General features: G+C 49.4%; 5 protein-coding genes across 6 annotated transcripts; 2 read left to right on the top strand and 3 right to left on the bottom strand.

Annotated features, from left to right (window-relative positions):
- Nucleotides 1-4,991: 4,991 nt before the first annotated feature.
- AAFC00_001324 (uncharacterized protein) lies at nt 4,992-6,184 on the bottom strand (the record flags this gene model as incomplete). The annotated part of the gene is made up of 6 exons (XM_069347912.1): nt 4,992-5,237; nt 5,292-5,348; nt 5,400-5,484; nt 5,538-5,788; nt 5,844-6,034; nt 6,094-6,184. 6 exons carry the CDS (start codon nt 6,182-6,184, stop codon nt 4,992-4,994), a joined length of 921 nt encoding a protein of 306 aa, XP_069203969.1.
- Nucleotides 6,185-6,677: 493 nt separating this feature from the next.
- On the bottom strand, nt 6,678-7,790 carry AAFC00_001325 (uncharacterized protein; the record flags this gene model as incomplete). 2 transcript variants are annotated; one of them, XM_069340501.1, is made up of 5 exons in its annotated part: nt 6,678-6,705; nt 6,760-6,944; nt 7,000-7,191; nt 7,250-7,470; nt 7,529-7,790. In XM_069340501.1, 5 exons carry the CDS (start codon nt 7,788-7,790, stop codon nt 6,678-6,680), a joined length of 888 nt encoding a protein of 295 aa, XP_069203970.1. The 2 variants fall into 2 exon arrangements, with proteins under 2 accessions (XP_069203970.1, XP_069203971.1); XM_069340500.1 differs by lacking the exon at nt 6,678-6,705 and having other exon boundaries at nt 6,756-6,944.
- A 791-nt stretch (nt 7,791-8,581) lies between these two features.
- On the bottom strand, nt 8,582-9,301 carry AAFC00_001326 (uncharacterized protein; the record flags this gene model as incomplete). Its single annotated transcript, XM_069340502.1, has 4 exons — nt 8,582-8,615; nt 8,675-8,794; nt 8,911-9,192; nt 9,255-9,301. 4 exons carry the CDS (start codon nt 9,299-9,301, stop codon nt 8,582-8,584), a joined length of 483 nt encoding a protein of 160 aa, XP_069203972.1.
- Nucleotides 9,302-9,744: 443 nt separating this feature from the next.
- AAFC00_001327 (uncharacterized protein) lies at nt 9,745-11,397 on the top strand (the record flags this gene model as incomplete). Its single annotated transcript, XM_069340503.1, has 2 exons — nt 9,745-9,841; nt 9,896-11,397. 2 exons carry the CDS (start codon nt 9,745-9,747, stop codon nt 11,395-11,397), a joined length of 1,599 nt encoding a protein of 532 aa, XP_069203973.1.
- A 2,550-nt stretch (nt 11,398-13,947) lies between these two features.
- On the top strand, nt 13,948-14,646 carry AAFC00_001328 (uncharacterized protein; the record flags this gene model as incomplete). Its single annotated transcript, XM_069340504.1, has 2 exons — nt 13,948-14,104; nt 14,165-14,646. The coding sequence occupies 2 exons, from the start codon at nt 13,948-13,950 to the stop codon at nt 14,644-14,646; spliced, it is 639 nt and encodes a 212-aa protein (XP_069203974.1).
- Between the last annotated feature and the right edge of the window lie 36 nt (nt 14,647-14,682).

Below are 14,682 nucleotides of genomic sequence, written 5' to 3' on the forward strand. Positions count from 1 at the left end.
TTCTTGTCTGGATAGTCGATTGAGTCTGTTGAAAAGTCCTACCTAATTGATTGAGTCATTCCTTTTCTTGGGCTTGTCAGTTTTGTATAAAATTTTCGTATAAGGTAAGCATTCAGGCACGCACGCCGGTAGGCAAAAAGGTAAGGTAGAGCAGGTAAGGAATATCCAAGTGAGCAAGTGAACACGTGAACAGGTGAACAAGATCCCACGAGCCCGAGTCAAAATCTGATGCTGTAGTAAAGTGATTATTGGAACTAACTAAGTTACTCAGATAACGAAGAATATCATCGATCCTTGTTCCTTGGCTACATAGCGAACGTCCTTTCCTTTCCTCTTGATGCGAAGCTTCTTTGCATTACGATTGTTCGGATTCGCTTACAATGAAACAAGCAACAGTAGCAATGGCGATAACAACACTGACAACGGGAGTAAGGAATCAAGTACTGAAAAAAGACAAATCAGAAGCACACATCAAGAACAACAACAAAAAGCAAGAATTGAAAGGCTCGAAAGGGCGGGCAGAACGCACTACTCGTCAGGCACAACATCAGGCCGTGCCCTTGGAATCCAGAAAGATTCCTCCTTCGAATCCATTATATCGTCCTAGCTCCCTCACCATGACGATCACGAGGATGATGTCGAAACGATCAAGAAGGCGAAGGGTAAAAAGTGACTGTTACGGTTGACGGTGCGGGGCATGAGCTCCCTGTTCCTGTCCCTGTTCCGTTGCTGGGTCCTCCACTTGTTGGGACCGACGAGGAGAGCGAGGAAGAAGGGGAAGAGAGCGAGGAGAAAGGGGAAGAGAGCGTAGATGATGGGGAAGAAAGCGATGACGATGACGACGACGACGACGACGACGACGAGGTAGAGGCTGAGGTGGTGGCGGATGCTGTGCTTGATGTCGATGATGCCGAGGATTGAGACGAGGATGGTGATGCTGTTGCTGATGTTGACGACATGGGTATGGAAGAGGAAGGGAAAGATGCAGATGTGAGTGTTGAAGAAGACGATGAAGGAGAGGAGGACGGGATGGCACTGCTGCTGCTGTTGCTAGGAATCGATGAACTCAAAGAAGACGATGAGATGACTGTGCTTGAGTTCGGCGACGCAGATGAAGACGCGGAAGATGTCGACAAAGAGGAGGAGCTTGTGATGCTGGAACTTGAGACTGATCCGGGAATTGATGAAGAGGACGATATCGCTGATGATGTAGTAGTCGGGTTCAGGCTCGTACTGCTTGGTAGTAAACTGGATGTTACGGTCCCTGTATTATTGCTCGTTCTGTTTGGACCCGTCTGGGCGGAAGATACGAGGGTCGTCAAGGAGCTTGATGTCGAAAGGGTAGTTGATAGAGAGCTCGGGGAAGATGTCGTTGTAGTATTAATAGTACTAATGCTTGCAGACGTGGTCGAGACAGATGTCGTGGATGCCAATGAAGTAGAAGAAGACGAAGCAGCTGATGACACCGCTCTAGCCCTGCGAGAGACCAGAGACACAAAGACCGTGGTACTGCTAGCGTTGCTCAATGCCCCCATAGTCGTGTGGAGATAACAGTACCCAGCGGTCATGGCGCTGTTGCCCGCATATGTGAAAGAAATGCAGCTCGTGCTGTAATCGCAAGAAGACATGCAGCCAGTCGCTCCACTCGAAGTAGCAACGATAGAAGAGGCCGAAGCAGCAGTATCTGTACCACAATAGATGTTGTAGATTGAACCCAGGGTATCATTGTAAGACTTGCGGTCGGCTCCTGGACAACTCGGATCTGCAGTTTGCGGGAACGCACCGCTACACACCTGCGGTCAGTATCACTCCGGAAGCTCAGTAGTCGTATTGTCATGTAGTTCTTACTCTTTCCTTACCTTGACTCTGCGTTGGAGGAGCTGCTTGTGCTTGACGTCCCCGGCAAGCTTGAATTAGAGGTTGTAGGCGTAGTAGAAGGTGTGCTTGATGAGGATAGAGATGAAGACGATGACGATGTAGAGGCAGACGATGGAGCAGATGATGAAGACGAAGGTATAGAAGTGGAATTCGACGTGGTTGAATATGGACCGCTACTTATAGTGCTGGAGTTGGTAGGCGGCGTGGTACTGCTCAGTAGTTGAGATGGAGTTCTGCAGGTTGTGAAGCTTCCGCTGACTAGATCACGTTAGTTCTCAGCAGCACTACCAAGTCCATCATGGGTCGCTTACTGTAGCATGTTTCTATCAAAGTCGAGGTCGCTGTCTGGGTCGCGCCGTTGCTATGGAAAAGATGACGTTTAGTATTTCTGTTGCTTCTTGATGCTGACATGTAAAACACCTACCTTGTAGTTGCTGTCACAGTTCCTCCAATGCTATTTCACTCTCATTAACTGCCCAAGACTCAGGACCTCAAGATTTTGTTGTTGACCTACCTCGTGGTTGTTGCGGTCTGCGTCACTGTTGCTTCACTAGAAAGGAATAAAGGTCAGCCCTGGATGTCATGTCAACGTGCATGCAACACGCTATACACTCACCTCACTGCACTAGTAAATGTGACTGTATTGATCATAGTGCTAGCCTAAAACCGCAATGTAAGTGTCACAGTCATTACAGCTGACCGAACGTTTAGCTTACGGGAACTGTCGAAGTGTATACCACGGTCGTACCTGCTTGCGTTGTAGTCATGTAAATCGTAGAGGCCTGCCACAGGTCAGTGGATCTGCAGCGCTCTTCATACTTGATCTCGCAAAACATACGGGTGCTGTCGATGTGACAGCCTGAACCACAGTCGAGCCAGGAGCAGTGAAGACCGCTGTAGAGACTTGCGTGATGGTGTACTGAGTATGTAAGTATATGCAATAGTAGAGAAATAAGCTACCCGAAGGCTCACTGTATAGCTTGATGTATAGGTCACCGTTGACGCCTGTACAATAATTCAGCTCAAATTCACGTCGTCTATCGAGGTCGAAATTGGCGTACAGGTAATGTGGAAGTCACGGTATAACCGCCAGTGGTCTGTGTTACTGTCTGGGGTGGCTGGGTAGTTGTGACAACTACCGATGTACTACGAGAGGTCAGAAGCGAAACAAACAACCAACACACCAACTTACGTCTGAACAACAATCGACGTGGGCCCTGAGGCTGTAGTAATCGCCGTGGATACAACAGCTGGAAAGGTCAGTGTAACTCAAGAGTTCGGAAAACCACGAACGTACTTGTCTGCTGAGTACTGATCTGTGTACTGACCACAGTACTAACAATCGTGCTACCCGCTTGGGTAGTAGTATAGCTGTAACAGGAGTTTAGACAATAGTGCTCAGCTGCTGTATCCCTGGAGGACTAACGTGTAAGTGACCACCACCGCACTTGTGGATATGTTCGCGCGGGCATCAGATGACGTGACTGATGGTACAGATGTAGCGATGGTTGACGAGACGGATGACGCGGAGACAGATGACGATGAGGTGGAGACAGAAGATGAGGAAGTCGAGACAGAAGAGGTCGAGACAGGCGGCAATGCTGATGATGATGGGGATGGTGATGCGGATGAAGATGAGGACGAGGACGACGACGACGACGAAGTAGTAGAAGACGGCGTAGAAAAAGCAGACGATGAACTCGTGCTAGCTCCTGAGGTTGTCGTTGAGCCGGCACTATTCGAAGACGGCGAGGAAGACAGTGTAGACGACGATGGTAGCGAAGCCGGGGCGAAGCGCGCAGCAGCAACGACGGTGGAGGTGGAGGATGCAGTGTTTGGATGTATAGGGTTCACCGTTTTCAAGTAACAATATCCAGACACCCCTCCAGGCGAGGGCCCGTTACCATTGATACCACCTGCATAAACAAAGCCGGTGCAATTCGTGAAAGTATCACACCTGAAAAAGCAGTCGTTGAAACTGAGACCAGTGATAGTGCCCGCAGCTGTATGACGAGAGTCGAGCAGTTAGCCTAATTCTCTACAAGAGGCATTGAACAGACGTACTCGGGTCGCCAGAATCAGCTCCACAGTATAGTGTATAATTATAACCGCTAGTATCGGGGAGAGTCTGACGGTCATTCGTTGGACATGTGTATGTAGGTGGCGGCGGCACGGAAACTATATGCTCGATTAGCAGATATTAAGTTATGTAATGCTGGAGAGACTTACTATAAGCTGTGCGTGCAATCACTCCGACCCTCGTGTTTGCGGTTACTGTCTGTATCGAGTCAATCATTGTACACTTGGCCCTTCGTGAAATCTTACACTCCAAGTAGAATGTGACCCTCCTTTGAGCAGACACTGCCCTGGACTTTCACCATAGAAAGGTGCAGCTGGCTCGTTGTTGTACGTGAAGCCAGTACAACCGGAATAGCCGTCACATGCACCGACACAATATCGCCAATTGGGAACCGGATTGAGTGTGAGAAGCGTGTTGCCAAAGGTGCCGACGCCGCACTGGAAGAGGTATTGTGTGTTGTTGGAATCAGTGAAGGCGTAAGTGTATGTTGTCGACATGCCAGTACATTGTGGGAACGCCTGCGAAAAGCAAATGGAGATACGTTAGACAGGCTCATACTTGCTGGACGGTAAGCAAACTCACCGGAGAGGCACTTGGACTCCAGGTAACAGTGGTATATCCATCGCTGCCTGCAGCCATGCCAGCACCAGAGACTACAGGTGTTCCTTGTCCGTAGACAAGTGACACCAGCACTGCCAGCGCAAGTGTAACATGGTACCACATCTTTAGACCAAGGTCCTGGGCAGAAACAACCCTCCTATATCGACTTCTATGTGAGATGGATGATGGCTATCACCTGTGTAGGGGATATCGAGAGACGAGCGAGATGAAGAGGTTAGTGCTTTCAAATTTTTTGAAGCTGGCACTTTTGGGTAGTCACAACAATTGCGGCGCACTTAGGATGAATGTATCTTGCTGACATTGAACGAGCAAGATCATTGTTTCCGAGACTGCATTCCCGAAGCAGATTACCATGTGCATCAGGAATGATAAATCTTATGAGCGTGAATTTATCGTGCGATTACATTCCTTATCACAATTTCTGGCGTATTTTCGTGCTGTCCATACGCCTCCCTTCGTCGAGTTGCTCTGTAACCGTCAAATCCGGCAACACGGCGGGCATGATGCGCCTTGGGGATGTCCCAGGAACGAGCGAGTAGTGTGAGAAATCTTCGACACCGCAGCAACGTCGAAGGTAGTCCTCGTCCAATTCTAGATTGCCATTCAAAGATCGGGCGGGGGCTCTTAACATAGCAAGGACGGCATCCGAGAATATTGTCTGACATCCATTAGTCTCCGCCATGTCTATAGGCCGTACAATTCTGACACTCACAGGCTTTCGTAGCTCTTCTTTGATTGCAGAATCTTTTGTTGCCGCCGAGTCAATCGCCTAGTAGCGTTTAGCCTCATATCCACAAGACCTTGTCTGCAAGGGACATACCACGACTGGCCAGATTGAAGTTATGGCCATATCAGTCCTCCCTTGCCTTTCAAAATCCATAGCCAGACCCTTGGTAAGGACAGACCTATCCGCCGTTAGTCCAATCCGAAGACAGGCAGCATTGATCCGGTCTCTAACATTGCAATTTTCCCCATGGCATATGCAGTCTTGCCTCGAAAGAATCGAGAATAAATTGGCGGGCTCACAACGATGATTCGGCCTTTCCAATCGTTGAGCTGAAATTGAGGCAAGCAAGCTTGAACCGTTGCATAAAGTCCTTCTGGGTTGACGCGTTGCATCAATTGGAATCGCTTCGTGTCAGTCTTCTCAACCTCTGCCCACCAGATGGCCCCAGAGTTGTAAACAAGAACATCGAGCCTACCGTAGACCTAGTTTTGTTCGTCAAATCAGGAAAGTCGTGTCCCGACCACGTGTGCGGCTCACCTCGATCACTTTATCGACCATCCTACGAACATCCTCCACATTTCGAACGTCCACCTGGATCGCAATCGCGCGGCCACTAGCCTCGTTGATTTCACGCGCGACGGTACTTACGGTTGATTGGGCAGAGTTAGGATCTGGAGGAAAAGGATGTGTTTGATATGCCTCTGAAATGCTCTTCGCAGCCACAGCAACTAGGGGAAAGGTTGGCTTTCTGCGTCCATGATCGTGACATATCTGAGTATACACTGACCATGATACCCATTTTGCCCCAGGTCTAGAGCTATCTGACGACCTATACCCCGTGATGCACCAACGACAAGCGCCACTTGTGACAAAGCCATACTTTCGATTTTATGGTGTTAAGTTAAGTGATGTCCAGCAGTGTGACTTAAGTGCAAGCTGCGCGTAGTTGACATAGAGTGTTCACGAGGGCGTAATATATGATAGTCCAGAGACCGCGGTCCAGGAACGATCACTAAATACGAGTGTTCGCTGTGTACATGTACACATGTGTAAGGTAGCTTAGAATGTTAAAGAGCTAAGGTACATGAGGTACTGTAAGCTGCCCGAGGCTTGCCCCACAATCTGTAGCTCCGTGCTACAACACTATACGATCATCGGTTGCACGCGGAAGACAAACCTATCCTGTTTTTGAAACGGAGGTGCATAGGAAATTCAAAAGTGAGGGAGCGTATAAACGTAGTGCGTTCCTGAGGTCTCGAGCAGCTCAATATGTGATCATGACCAGTATATACTTTTCAGACACTCAAATCATTATACGCTGAACATGAATTTTCGTAGATTTATCCATCAAGGTGGCAGTGAGCGCGCCACTCAGAGCTTCTCTTTAGCCAGCCTGGCTCTGTCATTATTAGACTCACTTTCATCTGCCTCCCAAGAGCGACGGCACACTCACGCCAACAGGTACTTGGCAGCATGGTCAACATGGTCATCTGCGAAAGTCGAGATGAAGAAGTAGCTGTGATCATAGTCTGGTTGCAGACGAAGCTTGAGGCCGTCTTCGAAACCGGCTTCCTTTGCGGCTTTGGCAAGGTTCTCTGGGAGGAGCTGACCTTGTTTGTAGAAGTTGTCTCCAGTGCCCTACAATAGTGTTATTATGACAGCGAAGAATGTCAAAAGATAGTCAAATACATACCACATCAACGAGGATATCTAGAGGACCCTTCCATTGCTTGATAAGTTCAGTTGCGTCGTGCTCCTTCCACTTTGCTTGCTGATCCTCTCCGAAGTAACCAGAGAAGGCTTTCTTTCCCCAGTCGCAGTTCACAGGGTTCGAGATAGGAGCGAATGCTGAGACAGACTTGTACATTCCAGGGTTCTTAAGGAACTGTCGAGAAACACAAATTAGTCCAGCATCTTATCAATCTTTTTCGGATTCGACTTACAAGGGTCAAGGCACCGTGTCCACCCATGCTATGTCCTGTAATGCTCACGCGGCTGGAGTCCAATTGGCTGAAAGAGGAGAAGAGGACCTTGGGTAGCTCCTCTGTGATGTATGTGTACATCTTGTAGCCTTTGTTGTATGGCTCCTTCGTCGCATCTACGTAAAAGCCTGCGCCTGAACCGAAGTCATATGCATCGTCCTCGCCCTGAATACCCAGTCCTCCTGTAGTAAAAATCAGAAATGGTGTTTCACATGTAGAGTCAGGTTAGGTCAATCTTACTCGGGCTGGTGTCTGGGTAAACAACAGCTATTCCTTTCTGGCTTGCGCGGTTTTGGAAAAAACCCTTCTCGGCACAGTTGTCTCCCGTGCAAGTCAATCCAGAGAGGTAGAACAAGACAGGTACCTTCTTTCCACTCTCGAAAGCCTGAGGAGGAAGATAGAGGTTGAACTTCATTTCACAACTAGTGGATGCTGCCTTGTGTGCAAGCTTCAATAGCTTACCGCCAAAGGAAGCGATAGTTGCTGTGGTCTCGACAGACATGATGAGACGATTTCCGGTGCTGTTTTGATGAAGAGGGTGTGAGGACAGGAAAATGTAGAAGAGAGGGTTTCAAAGGACAGAGCAAGATATTATCGTACAGCGAAGATGTTCACCTTAGGAATGGCGATTAATAAATCATCTAATCGCATCACTGCCCCGCAGCTCGATTGGAGGGGCTTGCGCGCATCTTTCGGACGTCGTTCGGGTTTGCCTCTACTGCTGGAAAGATTTGCCCAATAGAGAGGTTACGAAGCTGTCACCCGCACCTACACCTCCAGGTGCGACTTCCAACTACGTAATACCTCGCTCGATACCCGGCTCCGCCAAGTACCTATGAAGGCTTGGGATACCGATTTATGCAAGCATAACTACTGTATATACAGTATAATTTAATGCCTGAAGTCATGCCCAAGGCAGCTTGATGCCTTGTTGCCTGGTTTTGACCTCAGGCATACGGGTGCCTTAGGCGCCAGTAAGGCGGTACGGAATAATACTGGCTTGCCGCAACCACCACGCAGTACGTTACAGTGATTGCAGATTATCACCACTTCAACAGCTCAGTAGTGAAATACGTCTGACGTTTGCAAGTGTGACCGTACGGCCAGGGTCAGAGTACGAATTCATGATGGAATCGACTTGATTTCAAGGGGTGTCACTCTAGAGGCCATCCAATCTAGCTCTCCCTGCCAACGCCGTCTTCCTGCCTATTTTTTGTATTTGATCGCTTGAACGCAGCACAATTAAAACAACCGGAACCAAGATGCATATGAAAATGAAGATGATGCTTTTTTTTACAGTAGCTCCTCACACGTCCAGTCCTCATACCTGTCGGCGAACATTAGTTGTTGCTAAAGCATGTGATCGAAACGGGTGCATAGACTGACCATCCGTCAGGTAGATATCTGCGAACAACAAGAGGAATCTTCTTCTCTCGTAGCTCCTTGATGGCGATCTGTAGGGGATCCGTCTCGCCCTCGACGTCAACAAGCACTGGAGCGTTCATGCTGTCGAAGGGTCAGTATGCCGTGATAACCAATATGACACGCAATTGACAGTAACCGTCAAACAGACGACTGCCTCCTCTTCTTGCTATTTTGATCTGACGAGGGTGTGGCCGTACCTGATTTGAAGCGCACGTGTACCCAGGACGCGAGCGCGTTCGTACTTGGTCATATAGGGGGTGGTGGTGCGCTTTTCTGTAGGGATACGCTTCTCCTTCAAGCCTTTCACGCCTGTAGCAGCCTTCGCAGCGCTGGTTGGATCTCCCGATGCTACGATGTTTCCGTGGGCGAGTTGATCAGGGTCTTCTGTGCCTCCGGCCTCGCCAGCCTGTTCGTCGGTTTCAATGAGGTCCTCTGGGTTTTCGTAGTCTTCCTCTTCAAGCATGTTATCGGCATACTCCCTAAAAGCAGTCATGTCAGCAGACATGCGATTGACAGGGTTGCGCGAAGGTTTTTAACATACTCTCCTGCGCCGAAATCGCCTGCGCCATCGTCGCCGTAGTCATCCATTGTATAGTTTTGCCGCTTGGTATCTGGTAGCAAAGGTGTTCGACGTCCGCCTGTTTTTCCCGCTGCAAAATCGATGGTATGGGCGATATATGGATGGATGGTGCAACTGTTCTAGATGGACAAATAAATCAACACTCGATTTGCTGCAGGCGCGCAAAAGCTTGACCACAGATGCACCTTTCACATGACTCGTCAGATTCTTGAGTTTGGAGAAGCGGAACAACGGAAAATCGGCGACAGGAACTCCGAAGGCGGTGAGCGGCCCGTCTCTGGGCACGGACTAGAAAATGTCTGGTTTTCCGGGGAAATCAATGTGATCATCCAGAAGGCAATCACAATAAATATTGTTTGCTCTTCTACTATCAATTTTCTTTCACGTATTGGTCTGTTACACGATCGCATGTGCATCAAGTTGTGCGTATGGTCGTTGATATCACATCATGATGGCTGTATTTGGAAGATCCAAAAGGAAAGCCACATGCTCCGGTGGTTCCCTGCCCTCGAAGAGATCTAGGGTTGATGGCAACTATGAGATAGAAGGTCAGTCAACGATGGGATGTTCATATTGATGAGTTAGGAGTCTGACCAAAGCAGGAGATAGCAGTTATGGCTTACCATCTGGGTCTGGTTCGCCATCTGACGGGGAGCATTCGGACATGGAAGCTGAAGTTGACCATGGCAACCTCATGACCGCTCGTTCAACTCCTCGCACTTCGACACAGCCATCGACCCCTCCTACTACCACGTCTGCCGGTCGTTCACGAGAGAAGAGGTATGTATGTGAGTTTCCCGACTGTGGGAAAGCATACACACGTCCGGTGCGGTTGGCAGAGCACCAACGGTCCCATACGAATGAACGTCCTTTTGTTTGTACGCATGAGGGCTGTGACAAGTCCTTCCTGCGAGAAAGCCATCTCAAGCACCACATAAAAGCGAAGCACGACGATGTGCGAGACTATCTCTGCGATCACCTCGGCTGCGACAAGGCCTTCCATACGGGCACACGCCTCAGAGAACACAAAAAGATACATGACAAGGTCAAGCAGGAGTTCAAATGCCAAAGCTTTCCTCCGTGTGATCAAGAATTTCGGAAACAAGAGACTCTTGATCGTCATATACAGCTCGTCCATCTCAACGAGAAGCCTTTCGTTTGCGATTATCTTATGCCAGAGACCGGCATGTCTTGTGGTGCTCGATTCAAGACCTCAACCCATCTAATCGGTCACAAAGATCGTGAGCATAGTGGCAAACGGTTCTGGTGCAAGATATGCTCTCCCGAAATGGCAGAACTGGATCCTCGCCTGAACCCTGATGTTTTCGAGACGGCCGTGGGCTTTCCCACCTATACAGAGATGCAGCAACATGTCAAACTTGCACATCCTCCCACTTGTGACCAATGTGGTCACGTTTGCGCATCGAATCGAGACCTCAAGGCCCACATCGATATCCAGCATGGTGCGCTGGACAGTCGTCGGACGTTCATGTGCGATCATCCCGATTGTGGAAGAGGATTCACCAAGAAGGGTAATCTGGACGTTCACAAACGCAATGTCCACGCCAAGCAGAAGCAATTCGTTTGTGGAGCATTCGAGATCAAGCCTTGCACGCGTGTCCCTTATTGGGACGGTCGTGGTGCTTGCGGACGCGCTTGTGGTACGAAAGCGAGTCTCGAGGAGCATGTGCGCACTCAACACCTGCACTTACCACGTTCTACGAGGAAATCCAAGAACGTCAAGACAGAATCGATGGATTATGCAGGCTTTTCTATGGAGCCTCCCCAGGCTGCACAGAGCAATGCGCTTGCAATGTTGACGGGTATTGGGTACGACAGCAGACGATCTATCGCTTGTGTCGAGGCCCAATGTCCTTACCGAATGCAAAGATATTACGATCTCGAGGTCCATCTTAAGGCTGCTCATGGCTACTCGGCCACCGAAGCAATTGATATCGTGAAAGAACAAGAGGCTCTTTCGGGGGGCGACTTTTGGGTTGGTGGTGATCCCACCGACCTTGCTGACGCAGAGCTTGCACAGCGGCTACAAGCGCTTGACCCTGCCGATACTTTGCAAGACTCTTGGATGGTGGACGACTACTGAGAGTCGAGCCAAGCAAAGCCTGCACGGGATGGTCAAGCAACAAGCATTCATGCTCCACCTGAGCGCATTATCGCTGGATGCATGTACGGTTTCTACACCGCAACTCCTTGCTATTGCATTTGTTTATTCCGCGTGTTTTGTTCCTGTTTTGCAAGTAGAGATACCCATACGCCCCGATACAGCAAGTCAAATTTAGTCACGCAATTGATGTAATGATACTCACATCGACCCACGGCATCTTGCATATTGTGCACGGTACGACCACGTGGATGCGGTACTTTTCACATGCAAGTAGAATGTTTGCTACCAGTTTCTTCTCGCTGCCGGCTGTGGCTTTTATCGATTCGCGGCTCCGATTGAGCTTATGCCTCCCAAGGGAAGGAAACTTTCCCCTGCGAGCAAGGGGTACTTTTCTACCTTCTGCTTGTCACAACACTCGCATTGGCTTGAGCAACGTCTTTGTGCTAGTCGAGAAACTTGTGCAACGATTACTGTTGCCAGCGCCGCAGCTTGCTATCGATCGAGTCTAGCGAACAGAAGCTCTGGGGCTTTGCTGAGTATACTGTAAATAGAGCAGCGGATCCCAGTGGAAAGGCTAAAACACCTGCCAATGTACCTCAACCACAAAACCAAGAAGGGTCAAATCTTGAGGTGTTCAACTCACATTCCTTCGGCTTCGAGTCTGATTTGTATCGCAGATGCTATACAAGCACGTCTGTGGAGTCATTATGGGACACATGAAACACAAGCGACAATAGTTGAGTGCATCTTTCGGGAATTGCTGCAATATATCGTACTGTCTCCATGACCATTCGATACAATACTTGTAGTGGTCCATGATCACCATGATCCTTATTGTGTCTACTATAGCCTTGGCGTTCAGGGAGGGACTCGACGATTTGCCGGTCTGTGCACCTGATAGATGCAATCGGCGAAAAGCTAAATTCGGTAGACGCTGGCCTTGTCAAGTAGAAGCAAGAACGCTTTCGGTAAGCGATGTCTGGCTTTACAGCTTCACAACACCAGAACCCAAGACATGAGTCGAGCTTACTGCAAGGTGTGCTAGTTACTCTCTTCCCGTGTCTGTATCTGGGCTTACACACCCACTTCTGCTGTTTCATGCCGTGAAGCACGGTCATTGCTTTGCCCACGACTTGACTTGTCCAATTTTCCAGCCCGTCGTGTCTCACCACGTGCACGCCTAGAACACCAGCAACGAAGAAGGACGGCTCGCGGGCACCATAGTTCACGCCCTTTCTCTCTGCGCCCAGAGATGCCGCGCATGATGGAGGGGAAATAAACGGGCAAAGAAAGAATGCGGGTATGCAGCCATGGTGTCGCACTAACAGACGGAGTGCAGGAAGGCTATTGCCTCTAGACTTGTTTAATTTCCGTAAGCTCAACTTTACGGCCAATATTCGAGCAAGGTAAAATCTTCTTGGGATCACAAAGGGTACCTCTTATATCTTTGAATACTATGAGTAGTGCAATGGTGCGAGAGGTTAAGGGACCTGATTCCCGTCATTCGGACTGTCTGTTGGGGAAAGGTCTGCCTATTGTTCTTCTCTTACCTTCGCTTTCACTTTTTACCTGGATAATTGTTTCTATTTCGCGTGGCTTCACTCCAGAGGGATAAGACTGTATCCTCAAGTGCCAGGACAAATTCCCCGCTGTCAAAACCGCGGTGATCATCTGATTTACGTCTCGGACTGGCCACTGTCAGAAGATCTGCTACTCTGTTCGCCATCCATAAGGCGATCGATGGTTGTAGCATGTTGAGATCCTATCCAGAGAGCTCTTCATAAATCGCCTAAATGGTAGATCACCCACTAGACCCAAAGGCTGGACTCGTTTCAGAATGCCACATGGGCCTTAGTTTCACCTCATATGAAGCGGCGTCTTCACGTTTCATCGATACACCTGCACCGTCATCGCCGACGACTTACTGGAAATGTGTATTCCGGAAAAAGCAGCGAGTGTTTCGCTCGGCGCTGTCGCTGCTTGACAGTCTGGGCTGGCGGGTGATGCTGTTTGCTTATTTTTTCTTCCTGCTTTCCTGCGGCCCCTGTACCGCCGCGGCCATACGTTTAGGCGAGGAAGACACGATGAGTGTTGGCTACAATGAGATCGTGTTCGATACCAGACCGGCACCATTACTATGTGGGCGAATGGTCAAACGAGAAGCTGCAGCATCTCCTGCTGATGGGGTCTCCACTTCTACTACTTCTTCACAAGCTCCAGAACTACCCACTCCTTTTGATTCGGGGATTGGCAACAACTTCACTCGAACGAGCTGCCCGGCTTTTCTTAACAAGTTTCTCTCTGATAGTACAATCAATGACTGTGTTCCTCTTTCACTGCTTCTTCAGGTACGATCTCAGCGAGACTCAACTATTTTTGTTTCTGTCCCTTTTCTCAGATGCTTGTTGCTGACACTGCATACACGTAAAGACATCTTCTTCATTTTTTGCTGTTGAGCAGTCTCCCGTACGGTTGTCTCAGACGCTGGAAGCAACATGCAACGTGAACTTCACCAGTTGCAGCAATGTTATGGCGTCTCTGGCCAGACAGATCCAGACGACTGATTACTGTGGCGACGATCTTCGCGCGCAGAATCCTGTCGTCATGCAGGCATATAGCGGTCTGGTGGCCTACCAATCCATGTATCGCGCCGGGTGTCTTCGGGACAGTGACACGGGCTCTTATTGTATGTCCATGCTGTTTACGAACCCATCAGAAATGAGAACCCTGCTGACATGCTTGGCAGGCTTCTCAGACGCAGTGACAAACGCGTCTTCCCCGACCTCAGCTTACACGTACTACCTCCCGCTGGGCCTGCCTTTACCGAGCACGGCGCAACCGACATGCTCGCAGTGTCTCGAGGACACAATGACCATCTTCGCCGAGTCGGCAGCCAACAAATCGCAGCCCATCTCGAAGATCTACTCAGACGCGGCGGCAATGATCAATGTCGGCTGCGGTCAGGACTTTGTCAACGCCAGCGTCGTGTCGTTGGCATCTTCATCGTCTTCTTCTTCTTCTTCTTCTTCTTCTTCTTCTTCTTCTTCTTCTTCTTCTTCTTCTTCTTCTTCTTCTTCTTCTTCTTCTTCGTCGTCGTCGTCGTCGTCGTCGTCGTCTGGTACCACTTCAGCCGCGAGTCGGTTGTCATTCTCTCCTGCTTTGTCGTCTGACTGTGGTCTGGTCGGCATGTTGGCGCTGATGGCGGCTTTGGCGGTAGCGATATTCTGAGATTTCGACTCTGTTTCTTCGGTCTTCTCGCATCCC

The sequence above is a fragment of the Neodothiora populina genome, assembly GCF_041146345.1.
Source record: "Neodothiora populina strain CPC 39397 chromosome Unknown canker_contig_12, whole genome shotgun sequence".
In the NCBI taxonomy this organism is placed as follows: Eukaryota; Fungi; Ascomycota; class Dothideomycetes; order Dothideales; family Dothioraceae; genus Neodothiora; species Neodothiora populina.